This window comes from Apus apus, chromosome 18 (assembly GCF_020740795.1).
Source record: "Apus apus isolate bApuApu2 chromosome 18, bApuApu2.pri.cur, whole genome shotgun sequence".
Classification (NCBI taxonomy): domain Eukaryota; kingdom Metazoa; phylum Chordata; class Aves; order Apodiformes; family Apodidae; genus Apus; species Apus apus.
The window spans coordinates 1,605,513-1,623,814 of NC_067299.1; the positions used below are offsets into that span (position 1 = coordinate 1,605,513).

At 41.9% G+C, this 18,302-nt stretch overlaps 1 protein-coding gene across 5 annotated transcripts; it reads left to right on the forward strand.

Moving 5' to 3' along the window:
- The first annotated feature begins 1,869 nt into the window (after window positions 1–1,869).
- On the forward strand, window positions 1,870–17,123 carry CRK (CRK proto-oncogene, adaptor protein). 5 transcript variants are annotated; one of them, XR_007891210.1, is made up of 4 exons: window positions 1,877–2,225; window positions 7,701–8,066; window positions 11,070–11,235; window positions 13,924–14,006. XR_007891210.1 is itself a non-coding variant. In XM_051635876.1 (4 exons), exons 1-4 carry the CDS (start codon window positions 1,982–1,984, stop codon window positions 14,059–14,061), a joined length of 1,032 nt encoding a protein of 343 aa, XP_051491836.1. In that variant the 5' UTR covers window positions 1,885–1,981; the 3' UTR covers window positions 14,062–17,123. The 5 variants fall into 5 exon arrangements, 4 of the variants coding, with proteins under 4 accessions (XP_051491832.1, XP_051491836.1, XP_051491835.1 ...); XM_051635876.1 differs by having other exon boundaries at window positions 1,885–2,225; window positions 7,701–8,236; window positions 11,073–11,186; window positions 13,924–17,123; XM_051635872.1 differs by lacking the exon at window positions 11,070–11,235 and having other exon boundaries at window positions 1,870–2,225; window positions 7,701–8,236; window positions 13,924–17,123.
- Window positions 17,124–18,302: the final 1,179 nt, after the last annotated feature.

Consider the following 18,302-nt stretch of genomic DNA (forward strand, 5'->3'; position numbering starts at 1 on the left):
CTGACAATGCTTCCCAGCAAAATTCAGAAGCAAATCTTGACTTTTATCAGGAAGAAATGTTGCAGCTGACAACACAAGAGCTCCTCCCTCACACCTAACCCAGCAGGACTAATGTCACTTCTTGCTGCCCATCCCACACTCCAAGATTCTTTGTTTTTAACAGTCTCTGCACAGAGCTCTTCACACAACAGCTGATGTCACCTGCGTTCACTAGAAGTGCCATAGTTTGGTGGTGACATGACAGCTCCAGCACCTGGCAGGAACCTCTGGCACAGGGGACACTTCCAGGCCAGGTGTGAACCATACACATCACATGAACTGCAGGAGCAAACAGGACACAAACCTCCTGCCAGGAGCAGCTCCAAAACCACTCCAAGAGGAAACACGTTTCTATGGCAGAAATGCTACCTCCTGAGGTCACAGGGGAAAGAAACCAAAAGATGTGCCTTTCCCTCCTTTAGTTTGACTTTTGTAAGTCAAAGTATCAATGTACACAATCCAGACCAGATCTGCACAGTCTGACCTTACAAAGTGACAGGGCAGGACTATGTGACACCAGGTTGCCTTGTCATTAGCAGATGAAGCCTTTGGTTAACCCAGATGTTTCCTTATTTTGTTTTACCATCCTCAGGTGTTGCCCAGGAGAGAACATGGCTCTCCTGCATCTCTCTCCACTTGGCACAATTTCATGACTCGCTCACTGGACTCAGCAAGAAACTTTCTCCCCATTTAAGGGGGCTGTAAATCAGTTGCCAAGTTTTAGAGGTACTTAGGAAGTAAAAAAGAATCTCTAGTCTGGCTGGGAGGGAGGATAAAATCAGAGGAGGAAAATCAGGCTGTTAGAGAGGAAAACCAGGCCTGGGTGCTGGTGGGGTTTGCACTGCCAGGTAGGTGAATGGAATATTATCTTGATATTTCACCACTTCCTTCAGAATCTCGTTTTTAACAGTGAATTCTCCAGCAGGACAAGCTGAAGCGTGTCCTCACTTCCCCGTCCCTGACCACCAGAGGGAACTCTTGCAGTAAGATCGCTAGAAAACCAAACCTGAGGAAAACCTCCACCCCTCGTGTAGTTGTGGGGTTCAGCTGAAAACAGGAGAGATGGGGTAAGAGAGACAGAGAAGGGAGAAAAAATAACAGCCTGTGGGCCCTCAGTCAAAACTAGACCTTTTTTTTTACAGTGCTGTGACAGGAATCAGAAAACCGGTAATTTTTTCCGTTGTGAGAAAGTCGCGGTTTGTGTTTAAAGGCTGTGAACAACTGCACAGAACACACGTCTTCTTTTCTTGCTGCTGTTTTAACTGTCCTAGCGCGCTGGGCTCTCAACGAGGACACGCAGCTTTTCAAACCCGTGAAACTGCTGGGCATGGAAGCAGGAGGCCCGCAAGCACAGCAGCAGGGCACTGGGACACTCCTGCCATAGAGATCGTGACTGGCTCCTACCTGCAGCCCCGCTGGAACAGAGCAGGACCAGCAGAGGACGGGTGTTCATTTATTAAACCGTCGGATAAGCTGAAATTGAGCGCCTGGTGCTTCCTTCCGCACGCAGTGACCCACAGGCTGCCCCCCGTAAGACACAAGATGTTCTCGCTGGGATTTCGTGCAGGTTGACACGGCCCTGGTTGCTCGACTCCCCCCACGCGTCACGGGGCTGCCAAGTGCCCCCAGGAGGGGGCGGTGCTCTGACGTTACGTTCCCGCCAGCCCGGCCCGAAGGCGCCAGGACGGGGGGGCCTGGCGAGCCCGGCGCGCGCGCGGGCCCCGGCGGCGCGGGGGGAGCGCGGCGGCGGGAGGGGCCCGCCCCGCACTGCGCAGGCGCGCGGCGCGCGGGGTGATGACGTCAGGCTTCCCCCCGCGTGCGGTCACATCCGGGAGGTGAGGGCCGGGCCGCGCCGCCATTTTGGGTGTCAGCGCTGGGCGCGGAGCGGGCGCCCCGGGGGGGTGCGGGGCGAGAGCGGCCTGCGGGCGGGCGGGCGGCCCCCATGGCCGGGCAGTTCGACTCCGAGGACCGGGCGAGCTGGTACTGGGGGCGGCTGAGCCGGGCCGAGGCGGTGTCGATGCTGCAGGGGCAGCGCCACGGGACCTTCCTGGTGCGCGACTCGGGCACCATCCCCGGCGACTTCGTGCTCTCGGTGTCCGAGAGCTCCCGCGTCTCGCACTACATCGTCAACAGCCTGGGGCCGGCGGGAGGCCGGCGGGCCGGCGGCGAGGGCCCCGGGGCCCCGGGTGAGTGACCCCGCAGGGCTGGCGGTGCCGGGGGGCGGCTGGGGCAGCCCCGCTCCGCGCCTCCCCGCGGGCGGCCCCGCTCGCCCCCCCGGGCGCCGCTTCAAGTCGCAAAGCTCCTTGTAGTGGAATGAAGTGGCGTTTTGCGGCCGGGGCTGCTGTCCGAGCTGCGCCGAGTCGGTCTGCACCTGCCTCCCGGCGGCCGGGCGGAGCAGGCTGGAGCTGCGCGCCGGTCGCTGCCCCCGGAGGATCCCGCCGCTGCAGCGCTCGCACAGGCTCCTGCTTTCATAAACCTTAGCTGCAGCTAATCGATTTTGCACGTCATGGCAGCCGGGGGATGGTTCTGTGGAAGTGTCATCTAAAAGTCTGAAATCTGACAGAGCAGTTGGGCATGAGAAGGCAGACACGGAGGCTCAATTTTAAGTCGTGGGTAGCTTCAGTAGTTGCAGTTTTTCAGGAGTGTAAAGGCAGTTATTCCTTTCCATCAGATATGATGTTCAGTTTTTTCCCCTCTACGTTGGAAGGGAAGGTTTGATGTTGTTTCTCATCAGACTAACATCTAATAAATTGGCAAATTTGGGAAAGCCTGGAATAATTGTATTTATCCCGGGAACCTCCTCCAGCTGCAGAGTGCACACAAGTCACAAACAGCTCCAGAAGGCAGCAGTAAAAGGTGGGAGTCAGCTGGGAGTAAGGTGGGAGTCGTTCCTGTCGTGGGCAGGAGAGTGGTTTGCCACAAGATGTGGTGGATTCCCTGTTGTTTCAAGTCTGGGAAGACGAGAGGTTTGTTGCTGTAGATCTGTGGAGGCTTGATGCAGGAATTGTTGAAATGCATAACTGGTGGTACCTGGAGCAGGATGGTTTGTTGTAGAATTCAGCCTGATAGGGTTTTAAAGACGGTGGTGATGAAAAACACTGCAATATGTGCCTGTCACTCTGAGCAGTTGTTTTCTGGAGAACACCTCATCTCTGGAAAAAGTGTTTTTCTTGTTGTTGGTACACAGCCAGGATTTTAAAATTATGTTACATTTTGTGGTATTCTGTGGGCTGGCTGATGTTAGGGGTGTTAAAACATTCTGGAGTTTTAGTGTTCTTTAAAAAAATAATCACTACATGCCCCTGAAGTAATGCTCTTCTGTTTTCAATGTTTCTCTCCTTTAGAAGAGTAGCTGCTATTGTAGCTGTGGAGGCTGTTGGCACAGTAGGCTTAATGTATGTTCAAATGTGTAATTATGTTTTGGTTAGTCTCTTTTTTTTTATTTTTCTCTCTTTTTTATTTTTTTCCCCACTCCTGGATGTTGGGGGGGGGGGAGGGGTGATGCATCACTCCTGCAGACAGATACTCCTGAGCTGAGATTGTAGTAGTTTAAAACCATGCCCCCATGCTGATACTGCTCTCTTTTCATACTCCAAGACGATGGGGGTGTGTGTGTGTGTATTAAATTACACTTCAAGTGTAATTAAATTTTTCTTTCTGAAAAAAAAGTAAGTGGGAGGATGTTCTGCAGTGGGAGGGAGATGGAAACATTGGTAGAAGATTGAAGATGATTTCACATTTGGATAGGGAAGCTAATGCAGTAAATTGAGGTAAATTTGCAAATTGTCATGATTATTTATTGTGGCCAAGATAAAATGTTATGAAGAACAATTTTACTATTTTAATTGTATAGTATAGAGGGGTTTTCTGCAATTGATTAGCAGATGCACACTTTATACTGGAAAATCTGAATATGCCAGATCAGGTTCTTAGCTTGACTTTTGTTAGTGTGTGTGTGCACCTCACAACTGCTTTAACCCTGCTGTGTGCAGGAGACATGAGGAACCAGCATGAGTGAGATGAGGAGCTTTGGCTGCCCTAGTATAAAAAGCTGTGGTGTCACAAAAAGTTGGTACTTTCTTCCTAAAGTATAAAATAAACTTGCTAGCTTTTTGTTAAATTCACCCTTTCTGTGATATGCCGCAGTTTCTAACTTGTTGCAGGTGATTTTTTCAGCATAAGGAAAAAAAAAAAATTAACAGAACTTCTCAAAAAAAAAAAAACCCTGCTTTTTCTTGAGATGTTTTAAGGCCATTAAAAGAAAATAGGATAAATCTTGGAAAGGAGAACACACTGTTTCCACTGGAGATGGTGATTAACAACAGAATTGAAATTAGGGTGTCATTTGTGACCAAGTATCACAGTCACAAGCTGCAGAAATCCCAAACAGGACCAGGTACTCCCTGCAGGCACTAGCATGGGAGTGGACAATGGAGGAAATACTTAACTACATCATACATTTGACATATGAGTCCAGGGTGAAAATGTATGATAGGCACCTAAACACAATGTCCAAAAGATCTAAAGAAGAGATACTTTCTATTCAAAGTACAATGCAATACAGCCAGAAACCTCATGGTGTGTAAAATCTGTCTCTCTAAAGTAGGAAAATATGACAGGTAAAGTGTCACAGGTGGTGTTTCCACTAAGGATGCATTTTAAAACATGCTACTTAACTTACGCTTCTAAATCACTCCACTGTGATGTTAAAAAATTCAGAATGTACTTCCTGGAATCATAAAATCTTTCCATAACGATATCCAGGCTCAGCTCCACATGAAATGGCTTTAGGTATGGATGAGCAGTGTGGGCTGCTCTGACACCTGGGGGCTTTTTGGGTTTGGTGGAAAGTTCCATCACTTGTTTGCTAAGGAGTAGTTGTGTTTTATTTCCAACCTGTGTTTTTTAAACTATGATTTTCAACTATTTTGTCCTTTTAATGCCTATTTGAGCCAAAATCAGGAGTCTTCTATTTAAATTCTTCGATGATGAGGCTGCTGCCTTTACATTTTTTGGTAAATAAATTGGATTAAGCTTGTAGATTTCTTGCTGCACAGAGGTTTTCCAGAACTCAGCTGTGTGGACCTGCCTTTAGAGTTGTTTTTTTAAAAAAACAAAAGCATCAGAAGTGCATGTGGTATTTGGGGAGTGTTCTCTTTGTGAAGATAGTGTCTCTTCTTACTGCTGCTTATCTAGTTGTCCCTTCAAGGACTGCACTGATCTTTCTGTTTATAGAATGTATTTGGAGGGTTTGTGTTCTCTCACTTGTCTTCACTTGTTCAAAATGTCTTGGAACATGATTTTCCAGGATACAGGACACTGATTTCAGTCACTTCCCCATACATAAGACTCTAGTGGACTTTCCTCTTCAGAGTCCAACCTGGGTTTTATTCAGGTACATTTGGCAGCTCTTTAGGCTGTTATGCATTAATTCAAGAGGGTAAACATGTTCAAAAGGAGAAAAAAAAAAAAGGCACCTCAAATAACCTTGCTCATCCTAGTGATAATTTTGGTGCTGACAATGCTGATGAATGTTCCTGTTGAACTGCTCATTTCCCACGAGTTTTAAGATTTGTTTGTGTACATTTACTTTGCTGGAGATGGTGATACCAGCCCCTGAGCAAGTCAGTTTGTAGCAGGTTTTACAGAGGTGAATTATTGTCTCAGGTTCTAGATTTGTGTCAGGTGAAATAAGTTCCATGTAATGAATTTACCTGAGATTCAGTCTTCTCTATGTGACTTCAAAGATCTTGTCTGCTCTGATCCTCTTAAAATTTCTATTACTTGCTTTTGATATAAGAGTCTACATAAGTCTTGACCCTTAAAGGTTCACATCTACAATAACAGCAGATACATGCTCATGTTTTTGTCACCAAGTCTGACTGAAACTCCATGTCTACAGCACTGGTGGTGAAGCCTGCTTTCCCACTTGGAATGCTTGCTGAAGTGCAGCATTCCCAGATCTAATTGCAGGCTTATGTAGTGGACTTGAGCTGTTCTGAAGTGCTCTAGGGATGCTCCCTGTCCAGCCAGAAGTCATCTCTGAGACCACAGAGCTAAGAACTGCCACTGAGATGAAATTCTCGTGTTCTTGCTAAGCCCAGAGCTGGAAGTTACATCACATCAACAAAAGCTCAGTGGGGTTTGCATCTTTTCAACATTATGCTTTGGAATCTTGCTTCTCTTTCTATGCTGGATTCGTGTTTTTTCCTGATATTTACGTTAGCTTTGTTATCTCTTGGTGATGCCAGTTTGTGATTTGTTTTTTGTAATTTTTGGCAGGTGTTGCTCTTGTTTTTCAGCTCATTGCATTTGTGCTGATTTTGTCTGAAAGTCTTTCAGGGCTGCTAGTGCATGCAAATGTGCATTTCCAGGGACTTGGTTCTGCTGCTTTGTATTTCCTGTAACCAGTTTCTCTGATGTTTATGTTCATTCAGGATACTTCAAAACTTATTTATGGGGTGTTTGTCTATGTTGAACTTATGGAATCTGCCCTTTTCTCTATTAGAACCCTTTTTTACTCTCTTGAAAGAACTTGTTGTAATGTTAGCTTTCCATGCTGACAGTGCTACTTTGAAGGGGGTTTGGATCAGTGACAGCTTGGAGAATTCTGCTAGCTGTGTACTGAGAGCTAAATCTCAGAACTATTAGGTATTCCCTGCAGAGAAGCAGACTTGCAAAGTAAGCATCTCTTTCTTGCTATAAGAGTTTCTCATTAAAGTATAAATCTTTTCCTCTTCACTACCCTCCTCCAGCCTTCCACAGTGCTTCCCATAACTGATTACAGTCTGTGGTGCTTGGTGGAAATAGAACATTATGAGGATGTTTTTCCTCAGCTGAGCCTGAAGAACATACATTGGAAAATTCAGCACACGGATTGAAAGCTGAGATGGATAGCTGCACTTGGGTACTTGTAATGACTTGAATGTGAACATTGTCTGCACTTCAGTGTAGGTGAGGTTTGGATTTATAGCTTGGGCTCCATCTGATAAATATGGCAAAGGAACTACAAGACTTGAGATTAAAAGACTGAATTATACCCATAATGAAAACATAGGTTGTTGCTTTGCATTGCCTAAAATATACATAATTTTCTCTAACGGCGTGTTTTATCAAAATGAAAAATAACTTCATTTGCTCATTCACATACATTGATTGCTTCTGTGCTAAGCATTTTCTGTAGTTATACTTTTGAAATAACTTTGAACTGCAAAAAGAGTAAAAAAACCTCACTTCCTTGAAATATACCAAAATGTAATTTGCTTTCTAGATTTAAGAGTGTAAAACAGGGAAAAGAGAGTTGTCTGTTACTGAGAATTGTATAGGCTCCTGGGAGAATCAGGTACACTGCGCATTTTTATTTGTTGGGTGCATAGAACATTCAAGGAAACAAGTTATTTTTATCCTAATTTGGGAAGTCTGACTGTGCCAAACAATGCCTTTTTTTCCTTCTTTGACTACATCTTTAAAATTTAAACTGTCCTCGTGATCATGATAGTGCTGTCTTGGATGAGAAAGATACAGAAGAGCTGAATATGATAAATGTTAATCTAAATTGCATCTCAAATTATTTATCTGTGAATATATTCACCTTCTCAAATATTTCATTTACTGTTTTACCTGTTGTTTACTCTCTTTGACACGTTGCCTTCTTCTTTCAGGGTTGAATCCCACCAGATTTCGAATAGGTGACCAAGAGTTTGATTCTTTGCCATCTTTGCTGGAATTCTACAAAATACACTATTTGGACACTACAACCTTGATAGAACCAGTTTCCCGATCCAGGCAGAATAGTGGTGTTATCCTCAGGCAGGAGGAAGCTGAGTATGTGCGAGCTCTCTTTGACTTTAATGGCAACGATGAGGAAGACCTTCCATTTAAGAAAGGAGACATACTGAGAATCCGGGATAAACCTGAAGAGCAGTGGTGGAATGCAGAAGACAGCGAAGGAAAGAGGGGAATGATACCTGTTCCTTACGTCGAGAAGTATAGACCTTCCTCTGCTTCAGTATCTGCTGTCATTGGAGGTAACCAGGATAGTTCCCACCCACAACCACTGGGTGGGCCGGAGCCAGGGCCCTATGCCCAGCCCAGCATCAACACTCCGCTCCCTAACCTCCAGAATGGCCCTATTTATGCCCGGGTTATCCAGAAGCGAGTCCCTAATGCCTACGACAAGACAGCCTTGGCTTTGGAGGTACATAATGGGCAAAACGTAGAAAGAAGAGATCTGTTCAAGGGATTTCCCTTTCAATCACATAGAGCTTTGTAGGAATAAGAAAGGGAAAAGCATTGTAAAACTGATCTGATATCATGATTAATAAGCTATGGATAAAGGGTTTTTTTTTAATGAATAAGTGACTAGAGTCACTTGTAGACTAGTTTGATTATTATAGCATGTTTGTTGCTGTACTAATACCATGTCTTTTGTCAACCATCACTAACATAAGTGTTTCCCATCCGTGTTTTCACTTCTGAAGTCTTTATTTTAGGGGGGAGGGAGAGTGAGCAGTTCATAACTGTGTCTGGCCCTGTGTTCACTGTTGCTTGCCTCACGCTTTAAGAGGAGTGCTGGGTTATTTGTGTGTGTTTTTCAATAAACTGTTTTTCAAGCAGTTTGAAAGCAATCAGTGGAAACATTGATAGTCACTTGAAAATTACACAGCCTGAGATGATGGTGATGATCACACATGGGGTTTTTCTGTAACATTGTGACCTCAAGCAGATCACTTTGGTTTTTAGTTTGTGAAGCAGGAACCTGCATTACAATTCATTAGGGAGGTCTCGTGTAAAGCAGTGATTGATGGGGTATGACTTGTAATGAAGCAGTGAGTTTCCCTAACTTTGAATCACTTCCTGGTATAATCAAGTACTTGTAGTGGCCTTTTTGATTACTTTATTTCCCCTCTTAAAAAGGAGAATAGAGTGCTTTATCTTGACACCTGAGATAGTTATCCCTCAAGTTACATTTGAGGAAATTGAGAGTAAGGTATTCTCAGTGGCAGACCTTTGCCTTAGGATGATATGTAAATTGTGTCCTTTAATCTAGGCTTTCTTTGAGCTAAAGGCTCTGGAATTTCCTGATACCTAATTGACTTCCTGTTTATATAACATTTTAAGTACTTGGGAAAAAACAGTTTCTGTGCTGAGTCAGAGCATCTCCTCTTCATTCTCAAATACTTTGCTCAATCTTGCATAGCACAGAGGGCACTTCAGTCCTTACTTGATGTGGCAACAATAGGTATGTGTCTTTAGTACAGAGCTGGCAAATGCAGCACATCCTACAGACTGACAATTGATGTGCAACCTGGGAGATGTGACATTTTTCCCTGTTGTAGGTAAAAATTTGTCTAGGAAAGCAATGTAAAGGTACTCTGAGGTACTACACATTCTATTTTTGAATTGGTGAGCCAGAATACAGAGTGTACGTTTTTAGGCTGAGAAGTATGTATAAAAGTTCAATTCACCAGATTTTGGGGAAACATGCAAAGATTTCAACCTCCAGACTTTCATACAGCCTAGAATGCCTTCCTTTTTTTCTCACTCTCTCTACCCAGCCACCTTCTGGAGCTTGAAAATATTCCTGAATGTCACTGTGAACTATTGCAATTACCAGATGTTAGATTTTCTTTGAGCCACTGGAGATTATGTTGTGGCATATTTATCAAAACCTTTTGGTTTTCCTTCTGGATTTTGTTTGTAAGCTTTTATTTATTGGTGTGCTACCAGTGTTGTCTTAAGCTTTACATTTTATGTCACTTAAAGCAGAACTCCACAGTACTGCCCAGCTGGCAGTTTGGTAGCATGGAGTGAAACAGTGAGAACTTGTTGATAATCTAGGTCATTGTAACAACTTGGAGGGAAAGCAAAATCCTTTACCTGCTAAAGAACAGTTTGTGAGTGCCATGGCTGGTCTGTTAATTCAGTCCTCTTTGCTAAAGCTCACATGATCTGTCAAGTACACTGTGCTTTACCAAGGGTAGTTTCATAGAGAACATCTCTCAGTCCTGACTTAACTTGCACTACTGGTGTCTTTTACCAACTCCTGGCAATAGGCTAGAAAGCTGAGGGGTTTGGGAGGGGGGAGCTGAGAGTTGTGTGGGCTCTGTCCATCTGTGTAGAGATGTAAGATTTAGAGTGTCTTTCTGCTTTTCTATTAGAAGTGTTTGGAGGCCTTGTGAACCTACTGAAATGCTTACTAGTTGGCATGCTGGACCTGTTGGTTGGGATGATGTAGATGTATACCTGTCTCAGTACAGCTCTACATTTAAGGCCATACTAGTGGTGGTTCTTTACCCTGTATATAGCTTAAAAATGTGAGCCATCTATCACTGCAAAGGCCTTCCCTGCTTCTTTGCAGCTTTTCTCGTTTCAAATCACAATGTCACTGACTTGCTTTCAGTGTCTGTACAGGAAAAAAAAAATGCACTTCACTTTCTCCAAGTTTTTCTTCATCCTGTCTATCAAAGTACTGTTTCTCGTTGTCTCCTTTTTTCACATTCCCTTTCACTTCATGGTGTTCCTTCTCTGTTGATGTAGAGATCTTTCTTAGATAACTTAGCAGAAAGCGTTAAATCAATCTTATCAGTCGGTTTTTGCCCAGACCTCTTAAAAACTATAAACACAGAAAGTGGGAATCTTTCCAAATGAAAACTCTTATCCTTAAATGTGGCAATATTCATGGGTGGAGGTGGATCCCACTTTTTCTCCTAGGAAAATAGATCCTTAACATTAACCATTGTTTGCCCAAACTCCAAACAGAATATCTGATCCATTCTATTACTTTAAAATGGATGTGGTGGTTTTGAAGAGCTAAGGAAGGAGGATCAAAGCAAATGATGATCTAATAAAGGCTATACTTTTATGGAAAAAAGATTCAGCAGGAGAGAGAATTTTATTTTGCTTGTAACTGGACCTATTGAAAGAGTTGACAGTCTGTAGTAATTAAGAGAAAGGAGAGGAGAAAAAGGAAAGATCTGTGTGGTGAATGACTTTGAGATCGATCAATTTATTTTTTTTCTTTGTAACAGTAGCAGAACTCTGCCATTTTGACCTCACCAAAGAGGAGTACTTGGAGTAAAACCACAGCAGACAGAAGTCTTCACATGAACCTTCAGTTTTGCTTTGAAGCATATGGGATACGTTTAGTTTTAAAACTTCTGATGAAGACTGAGACAAATCTGGCTTTATAGCAGGGTACAGTGTTGTTGTTCTTGAGGTGCTGTGCTTGGTGGGATGATGCACAATGAGGCTAACGATACCATCAGTCAACATTAAAAGTGAGGAGAATTCAGAGTCCTCTTGTAGTCCAAATGTTTTAAAATTCCAGCACTTGTAATAATTACTTTTTTTTAAAAGGTTCTCTGTATTGTCTGCAGGAGATTATTTGAACTGCAGATTAATATGCAGTGTTTCAAAGCAGATCTAGAAAGATCTGTAAGTTATTAAGGAATGAATGGAGCCATTTTATTAAGCTGGCATTTGTGAAAAGACACATGCTTGCTTAAAGTCAGTCCTGCTTCGATAGCTTTACAGATATGTATAAATGAAATGTGAATGAAAGGTTGGATGGGGGAGAGAGAGTGGCTGCTAAATGAAATTAGCATCAATTATTGAAATGCAAATTTTGAGTGTAGCTTGTTACAGTAAGGAGGATTTATAAATGGGTGTCCCTTGGCTGCAACAAACAAACAGCTCCAGGATGCTTCTGGGAGTGAGGGAGTGCCCACACATTCTAACTCTCATGGCCCTGGTGAACCCACCCTTTGCCGGTGACTTTGCCATAAGGTATCCAAGATAAGGTCTATGCCAACATAAAGTAGTGGGTGACACTCAGGAAGAGCACAGAGGGCAGCAGTCTAAGACAAATACTGTACAGATAAGAAGCTTAAGAGCAACTTGTGCTTTATCTTTCCTAGTGGGTTGGAGGTGATAGACTTTTCTGTTGGAGGCTGATCAGTAGATTATAGCCAGGTTTAAAGTTATCTAGGGGGGTGTTCTTGTACTGGTTGTGATTAGGAAATAAGATTTTATGCTTCTAGTATTGTCACATTTAATCTTAGCCTTGTTAAATTATAGCTGATGTTTTGTTTTGGTCAAGAGAGTATTTTTATTGGTACAACCCCCCAGTGATTATTAGCAGTAGCAAAATTATACATACTCCATGATTAAATTGCTAAAGAGCTGAAACAAGCACTCAGTAGTGGAGGAAGGGTTCCTTTTTGCCTGTAGCAAATACATAAGAGGATTTTCTTCAAAATATAATTCATTAAAATGCCTACACTAATCACTACAAAACTTAAAAGTAAAGGTACAGGGTCCCAAGCGTGCCTCTCATTGCCAGATAAGTATTCATTAGAGGTATGGGAAGCTTAATTAAATGTCCGTGTAGTGGTTTGTATTTGCGAACTGCTAAAAGCTGTTATGGCAAGAGATTGCAAGTGATTAAAACTTGTAAAGGTAACAGGAGATTGGGAACATCTTAAATAGTTTTCCTTGTTCTTTATTCACTGCCTGGAAAGTGAGAATAATGAGATTTTGTTTTGGATTAATTTGGAACACAGTGAGGAGCATCTGTGTAAACTAGGAACTGTATATTCAGTGAGTTTCTGGGTGAAATGCAGCAATGCTTGTGGCCATGCCTTGAGGGTTTATTTACAGTGTTGGTGAAAGAAAATAAGACATATCTGTCCCAAAGCATTCCCCCTCCGTGAGCCAGGAAAAAACTGAAAACCATTGTAAGTTACTTGTAAATAAGATTATTGAGAAAATTCTACACAGGGGTAGAAATGGGTAGACAGTTTTTCACTGCTGCATTTATTAACTCTCCAGTGACTGTCTTTACAATGTAAATTGTGCTTTCTTAGGTTGTATAAGTGCTACTTAATGAAAGCACCCTTCAAGGTAGGACAGAGATTGGGACTGATAAGACCTGGACTTGCGGCCCTGACTTGGACTGTGTGGCTGCACAGCCTTGGGAAAACGACTGCTGTGCAGCTTTCCACCTTTGTCAAGGAGAGACAATGCCTTTAGAATTGGTTATGTGAATATGAGGTGGAGATTAGAATATGAGATACATTACTGTGCTTTTATTTAGTGTAGTGCATTAGAACTGGGTACTTTTAAGCTAGATCATATTGTTTTATTGGTCCATGGTAAGGATTCTTTTATTTTTCTAGCCAGACAATTTGAGTATAAGACAGAGGATATCAGTGGTCTTTGCTATACCCATGGGTTTTCTTCATATGAGAAATCCACAGTGGAGTAGACTTAAAGATAATTTGGCTTTGCCTCTGATAGTGACTAGTTGTGGATGCTGATGGGAAGAACAGAGCAGCCTTTTGGCACTACTTACTCCTGCACATATTCTCCCAGTGTTTTATAATCTGTGGAGATACGTATCTTCTCTACCTACCCAGAACTTTTTCAATGCTGCCTGAAAAGCAATTAGTGGAATTTTGAAAGGAAGGAGCTGCTTAGCTTGCAGATGAGTGTTTGCATTGTGCATTTGCAATGTCCTCTCCCCTGCCGAGGTGGCTGATGCTGTAGGACAGCGGGCAAGCCTCTCAGTTCAGTGAGGTGTTTATTGTGACAGCACCTGACATCAAGTCCCAGGAGTGCTCTGAAAGATTGGTGTTGGATTGTAGGCTCTCCAGTTTAGGTAGTTCTCACCTCATCCAGGTATGCTGTTTTCTCTCTGTGCTTTCTTCAGGAGTGAATATTGTTGGGTGATAGGCCCATGTATCAAAAATGGTCACAACTGAATCTACTTTTTATGGTAGCGTATCTGGTACTCTTGGGTGATGTGACACTGAAGGGGAGGGGAAGCAGCTCATCCTGTGTGTTTTTAGGAACTGTAACACTTCCTTATTTCTTATCCTGCAGGTCGGTGAGCTGGTGAAGGTCACAAAGATTAACGTGAATGGTCAGTGGGAAGGAGAATGTAATGGCAGACGTGGTCACTTCCCATTCACACATGTCCGTCTGCTGGATCAACAGAATCCTGACGAGGACTTCAGCTGAGTGTGGCTCAACAGTTGCTCTTACAGATGGGAACAATTTCAACTTGTTTTTATTGCAGATGCCATCAAGACTGTGTTCCGACAGAAGCTGAAAGCAGTATGGCTTGTACAAGCATTCTGATAACCTGCAAACCCCTGGGACTGAGCACCACCATTCCTTAATCAAGGGTCATGTAATTCAGGGTACGACAGTAGATAACTTCTGTGTCAAGTGGCAGAACTAGTAGATGATTATAGGTTGTAATGCCTGCTTATGTCCATGGGCACAGCAGACTGGACCTTGCCAGCAGCAGCAGTTGGAGAAAGCAGTAATGTAGCTGTTACAATAACACTTCTAGCTCTCTCCCGTCCTATTGCTTATGTTGCTTCTTCCTCAGGCAATGAACATCAACCTTAGACAATTCAATATATAATAAGACATTTCACAGTTTTATCCTGGAGCTTTCTCCATTATTTTTTTTTTTTCCCCATCCTGAATACTCTGTCCTAGAAAGGCTCTATCATACTTGGTGTGGTCAGTAACTGTGCTCAGTGCAGATCTGGGCAGAGCCCCCTGGGACAGCCTGATGATTTACAGGTGTTACCATGGTCATGGTAAATGGCAGATCAAATCAACCTTAGAATTCTAGAAGTTTGTGGACACTAGATTGATTTCTTCAGTACTGTTGATGCTTCAAACATAGCAGCTGATTTTAAATTAAAATTTCTATTAACACACCAATATATATTTTTTTTTTAATCCACAAGTGTAAGGTTTATGGAAGTGTAAACATTCATATCAGTGCTGAAAAATACGTGCATAGCACTTTAATGCATAGCTTTAAAGCAGTGTTTGATTCACTAAATATACTAAAATATTGACATTGCTTTCCAATAAAATTAAACTATATAGGGCCAGTTTTTCTAGAATTCTTCAACACTCCTGTTGTACAGTGCAGATCAGTGTCAAACATGGTGAACTGACAAACCAAATATTACTTTTTAAGTTACTCTGGAGACTCTCCTGATTTAATTCCCATCTGTAAAATACTTGATAGTGAATTCACGAGGATTTTATTTTTAATAAACTAATGGAAAATACTTGTGTGCTTCTGGATTGATTCTCAAAAGGCATAAGACAGTAACTATGGCTTCATAGCTCATAATGCAAATCAGTGCATTGAGTAGCTGGTAGGATGCACTGCTTGATTATTTTTTTTTTCCTGTTCTTCTAATCATCTGGTTTTCTCTAACATAAAATCAGAATGGATTCAGTAAGTTTTGTAAACTGAAATTAAACACTGAAGTAACTATCCCTTGCTTGTACTTGGGATTGTTTTCCAAACACAGCATTCTAGTGACCAAACTTAAATAAATTTTGTAACTTTAACTACAGCGTGAGCCACACAGAGCAGTTCTCCTGAATAGGATCAAGCTGAAAATGCTGTTTGGGTTGATACAAACCACGTGAGTAGAATGGCTCGTTGGTTGTTAATGCTGCCAGAGCCAGTTGCCACTGCAGAGGCTGTTGGTACAAGGCACCAACCCGTACAACAATACTGGGAACACTTTACCTCAGAACTGTGTAACATGCTGGAAATTAGAATATTTCTGTTATATTTAAGTACTAGTTGTTTTACTTCAAAACTAATCCATCAGCAAGACTAATTTTCAGGTAATGGGCACTCATTAATTCTATAGACTAACACCAATGTACATAATCATACTTTTTCATCACCAATCTCATAAGAACTACTGAGAGTATAAAATTTACTCATGAGGAAACAAAATTGAGAAGCTAACTCTAGGTTCTGTAACACATTGGTTTCTTTAAGGCTAATTTGTATTTTTCCTCTGACCTTGATATTTACAATGACTGATTTTTCTTTTCAAAAGCTGCACTCTAAATAACAGACTGATAACTGATTAACTGAGTTGATCAGTTGCCCTTATATGCTTATATTTTTCTTCAGGTATTGTACAAGAAACATTACAAACTGTGTGTTTTTAGAGTAACACAGTGTCTTCTGAAGTATTTTTTTCCAATTGCAGTTAATGAAAGCCTGTACGTTTGTAACTGTCCAATCAGCAATTATTTTAAGATACCAAAATAACTTTTTTCTGAAAATAAAAATTTTATTATGCAAGTCTTGCCTTTTTAATACGAAAGACAAAGTGAATTAACTAGCAAATACCCTGCAAACTTTGTAGATGTGTTTTTGTTAAGACTGTATAAATTGAGAATATTTGTACACTTGAAAAACAACTAGAGGAGTCTTAATAGCTGCTGTTGCACTAGAATCCTAAGTTCTTGTCAAGCAGTTTTTCTTAGTCAACTGATGTATTAATGCAACTGTTTTCCACTATTCAGTTCTAAGCCAAAATGTGATTTTGTTTGATAGGTGTTAGAAATGAGTATGTTTGCATTTGGACAAAGTAGACATTTCAACTTACCAGGCTCTTAAAGGAAAATAGGTAGAAGGAACATGTAGATTAAATCCTTTTGTGGCCTTTGTTCATCCTCTTCTATATGTTCCCTTCCTTCTCCCTAATGCGTGCAAAAAAATCATTGCTAAGAACGTTGGTCACAATCTTTTGTCTCTACTTGGCTGTGTTTTGGTCTCTTGTGCATAGGCAGGTGTTAGAACTAGAATAATCATTTCTAGAAATACACCGTGAAAGCAGAATGCTCAACTACACTGTGTTCTTCTGGTGCATTTACACAATTATATCACACTAAAAAGTACAACTGGCTGCTATGGTTTTTTTAATATATATTTAATTTTGGTAAACCCCAGCCTTTTTACTAATATTTGACCTGGTTAAATCTTGTTAATCTGTTTGAATTGTATTTGTTAATAATGCAAATATTTCTAATCATGTTAAGAGTAAAAACACTTCATTTTTGTTAATGGTTTTGGGGAAGGATTCTAACCAAACCAGTTTGAAGAAAAATATGAACATGTGCCATTGTATTATAACACTATCCACTTTCTTGACAGTTAAAGTCTTTTTTTTTTATTTTTTTGTAGCATGTAATGTATATGTTCATAGTACGTGAAGTAAATAAAAGTATAGCCAAAACTTTGCCTTGGTGTCATTCTCAATCAGCTGTGATGGAATACTTGGGTTTCATAATCTAAGCATAGAACTGCATGTATGGCCATTTTTAATTGGCCACACTGGTATGGAAACAATTAACACCTTGGTAAGACAAATGAAGGTAACTAAAATAACTTACCAACCAGTAAAATGGGGCTTTTTTTGAAACAAGGTGACTTTGTGAAATCAAACGGGTTGCTTAAGTTAAGGGGGTGAGGTAAAAGTGTATTCTGTTCTCCCTGCAGAACATTGAGACATTGTAGCTATCAGTCTCACTTCTGCCCAAGTGTACTGGGAAAAAGTGGAAAAATAAAAAGCTGTTAATCTTTTACTGACAATTCTAAGGATAAAGTGTAAAGTTAATACCAGCAACAATCTCATACAGGAGTTTACGAATGGTTCAGAAGGACTATGTGTGGTAGTGAAAAACTAAGATGTGCAGTGTCCTGTCAAGGGAAGAAGCACAGAAGCTGAGGAGCAGAATGCCTGCATCCCACCTGGGAGAACACCTAACATCAATCTGGATTAGACCTACCTTGCCAGCATAATCCTTAAAAGCTGCAAGGGAAAGTGGCCCATAGGCCCCCAAGAAGCCAGACAGTTTAATTTGGGCTGTTCCCCAAACAGTCCTATCTCCACATCAGTGGTTCCCTAGCTCAGCACAGTGTGCCACAGTGACTCATGGACCCTCAACACTCCTCAAAGCATTTGGCCTTCTGGAGGTGCTCCCTAGTTCCAGGGGTTCTTGCTGCCTGGGAAAGGCTTATGTTGCAGGTTCCCAATTAAAGCACTGTCATTTCTAAACATACACAAGGCCGAGCCTTGTTACTGTTAGTACTGCTGTAATCATCTTCCTTGCTGGTGAAGACAAGGCCAACACTTGTTTCCTTAGTCACTCCATTACAATGAGAGCTCCTCAGATTTTAGTTGATTCCTGTTTGGCTGGCTACTAGTGACCTTGCCTGGTTTAGAGAGTCTCCAAGTGGGGCATTACTTGTTAAATGAGTAACTTTGCATTTAAGTGTACTGAGATGCCAGCCAAGTTTTCTTGTGATGTCTCCACATAGTTATTTCACCAGCTTCAGGTGGAAAAAAAAAAACACTTCAGAGGTAAAAGTACAGCCCCCAGCTTTGCTCCAGTGTGTGTACAACCTGGCTGCA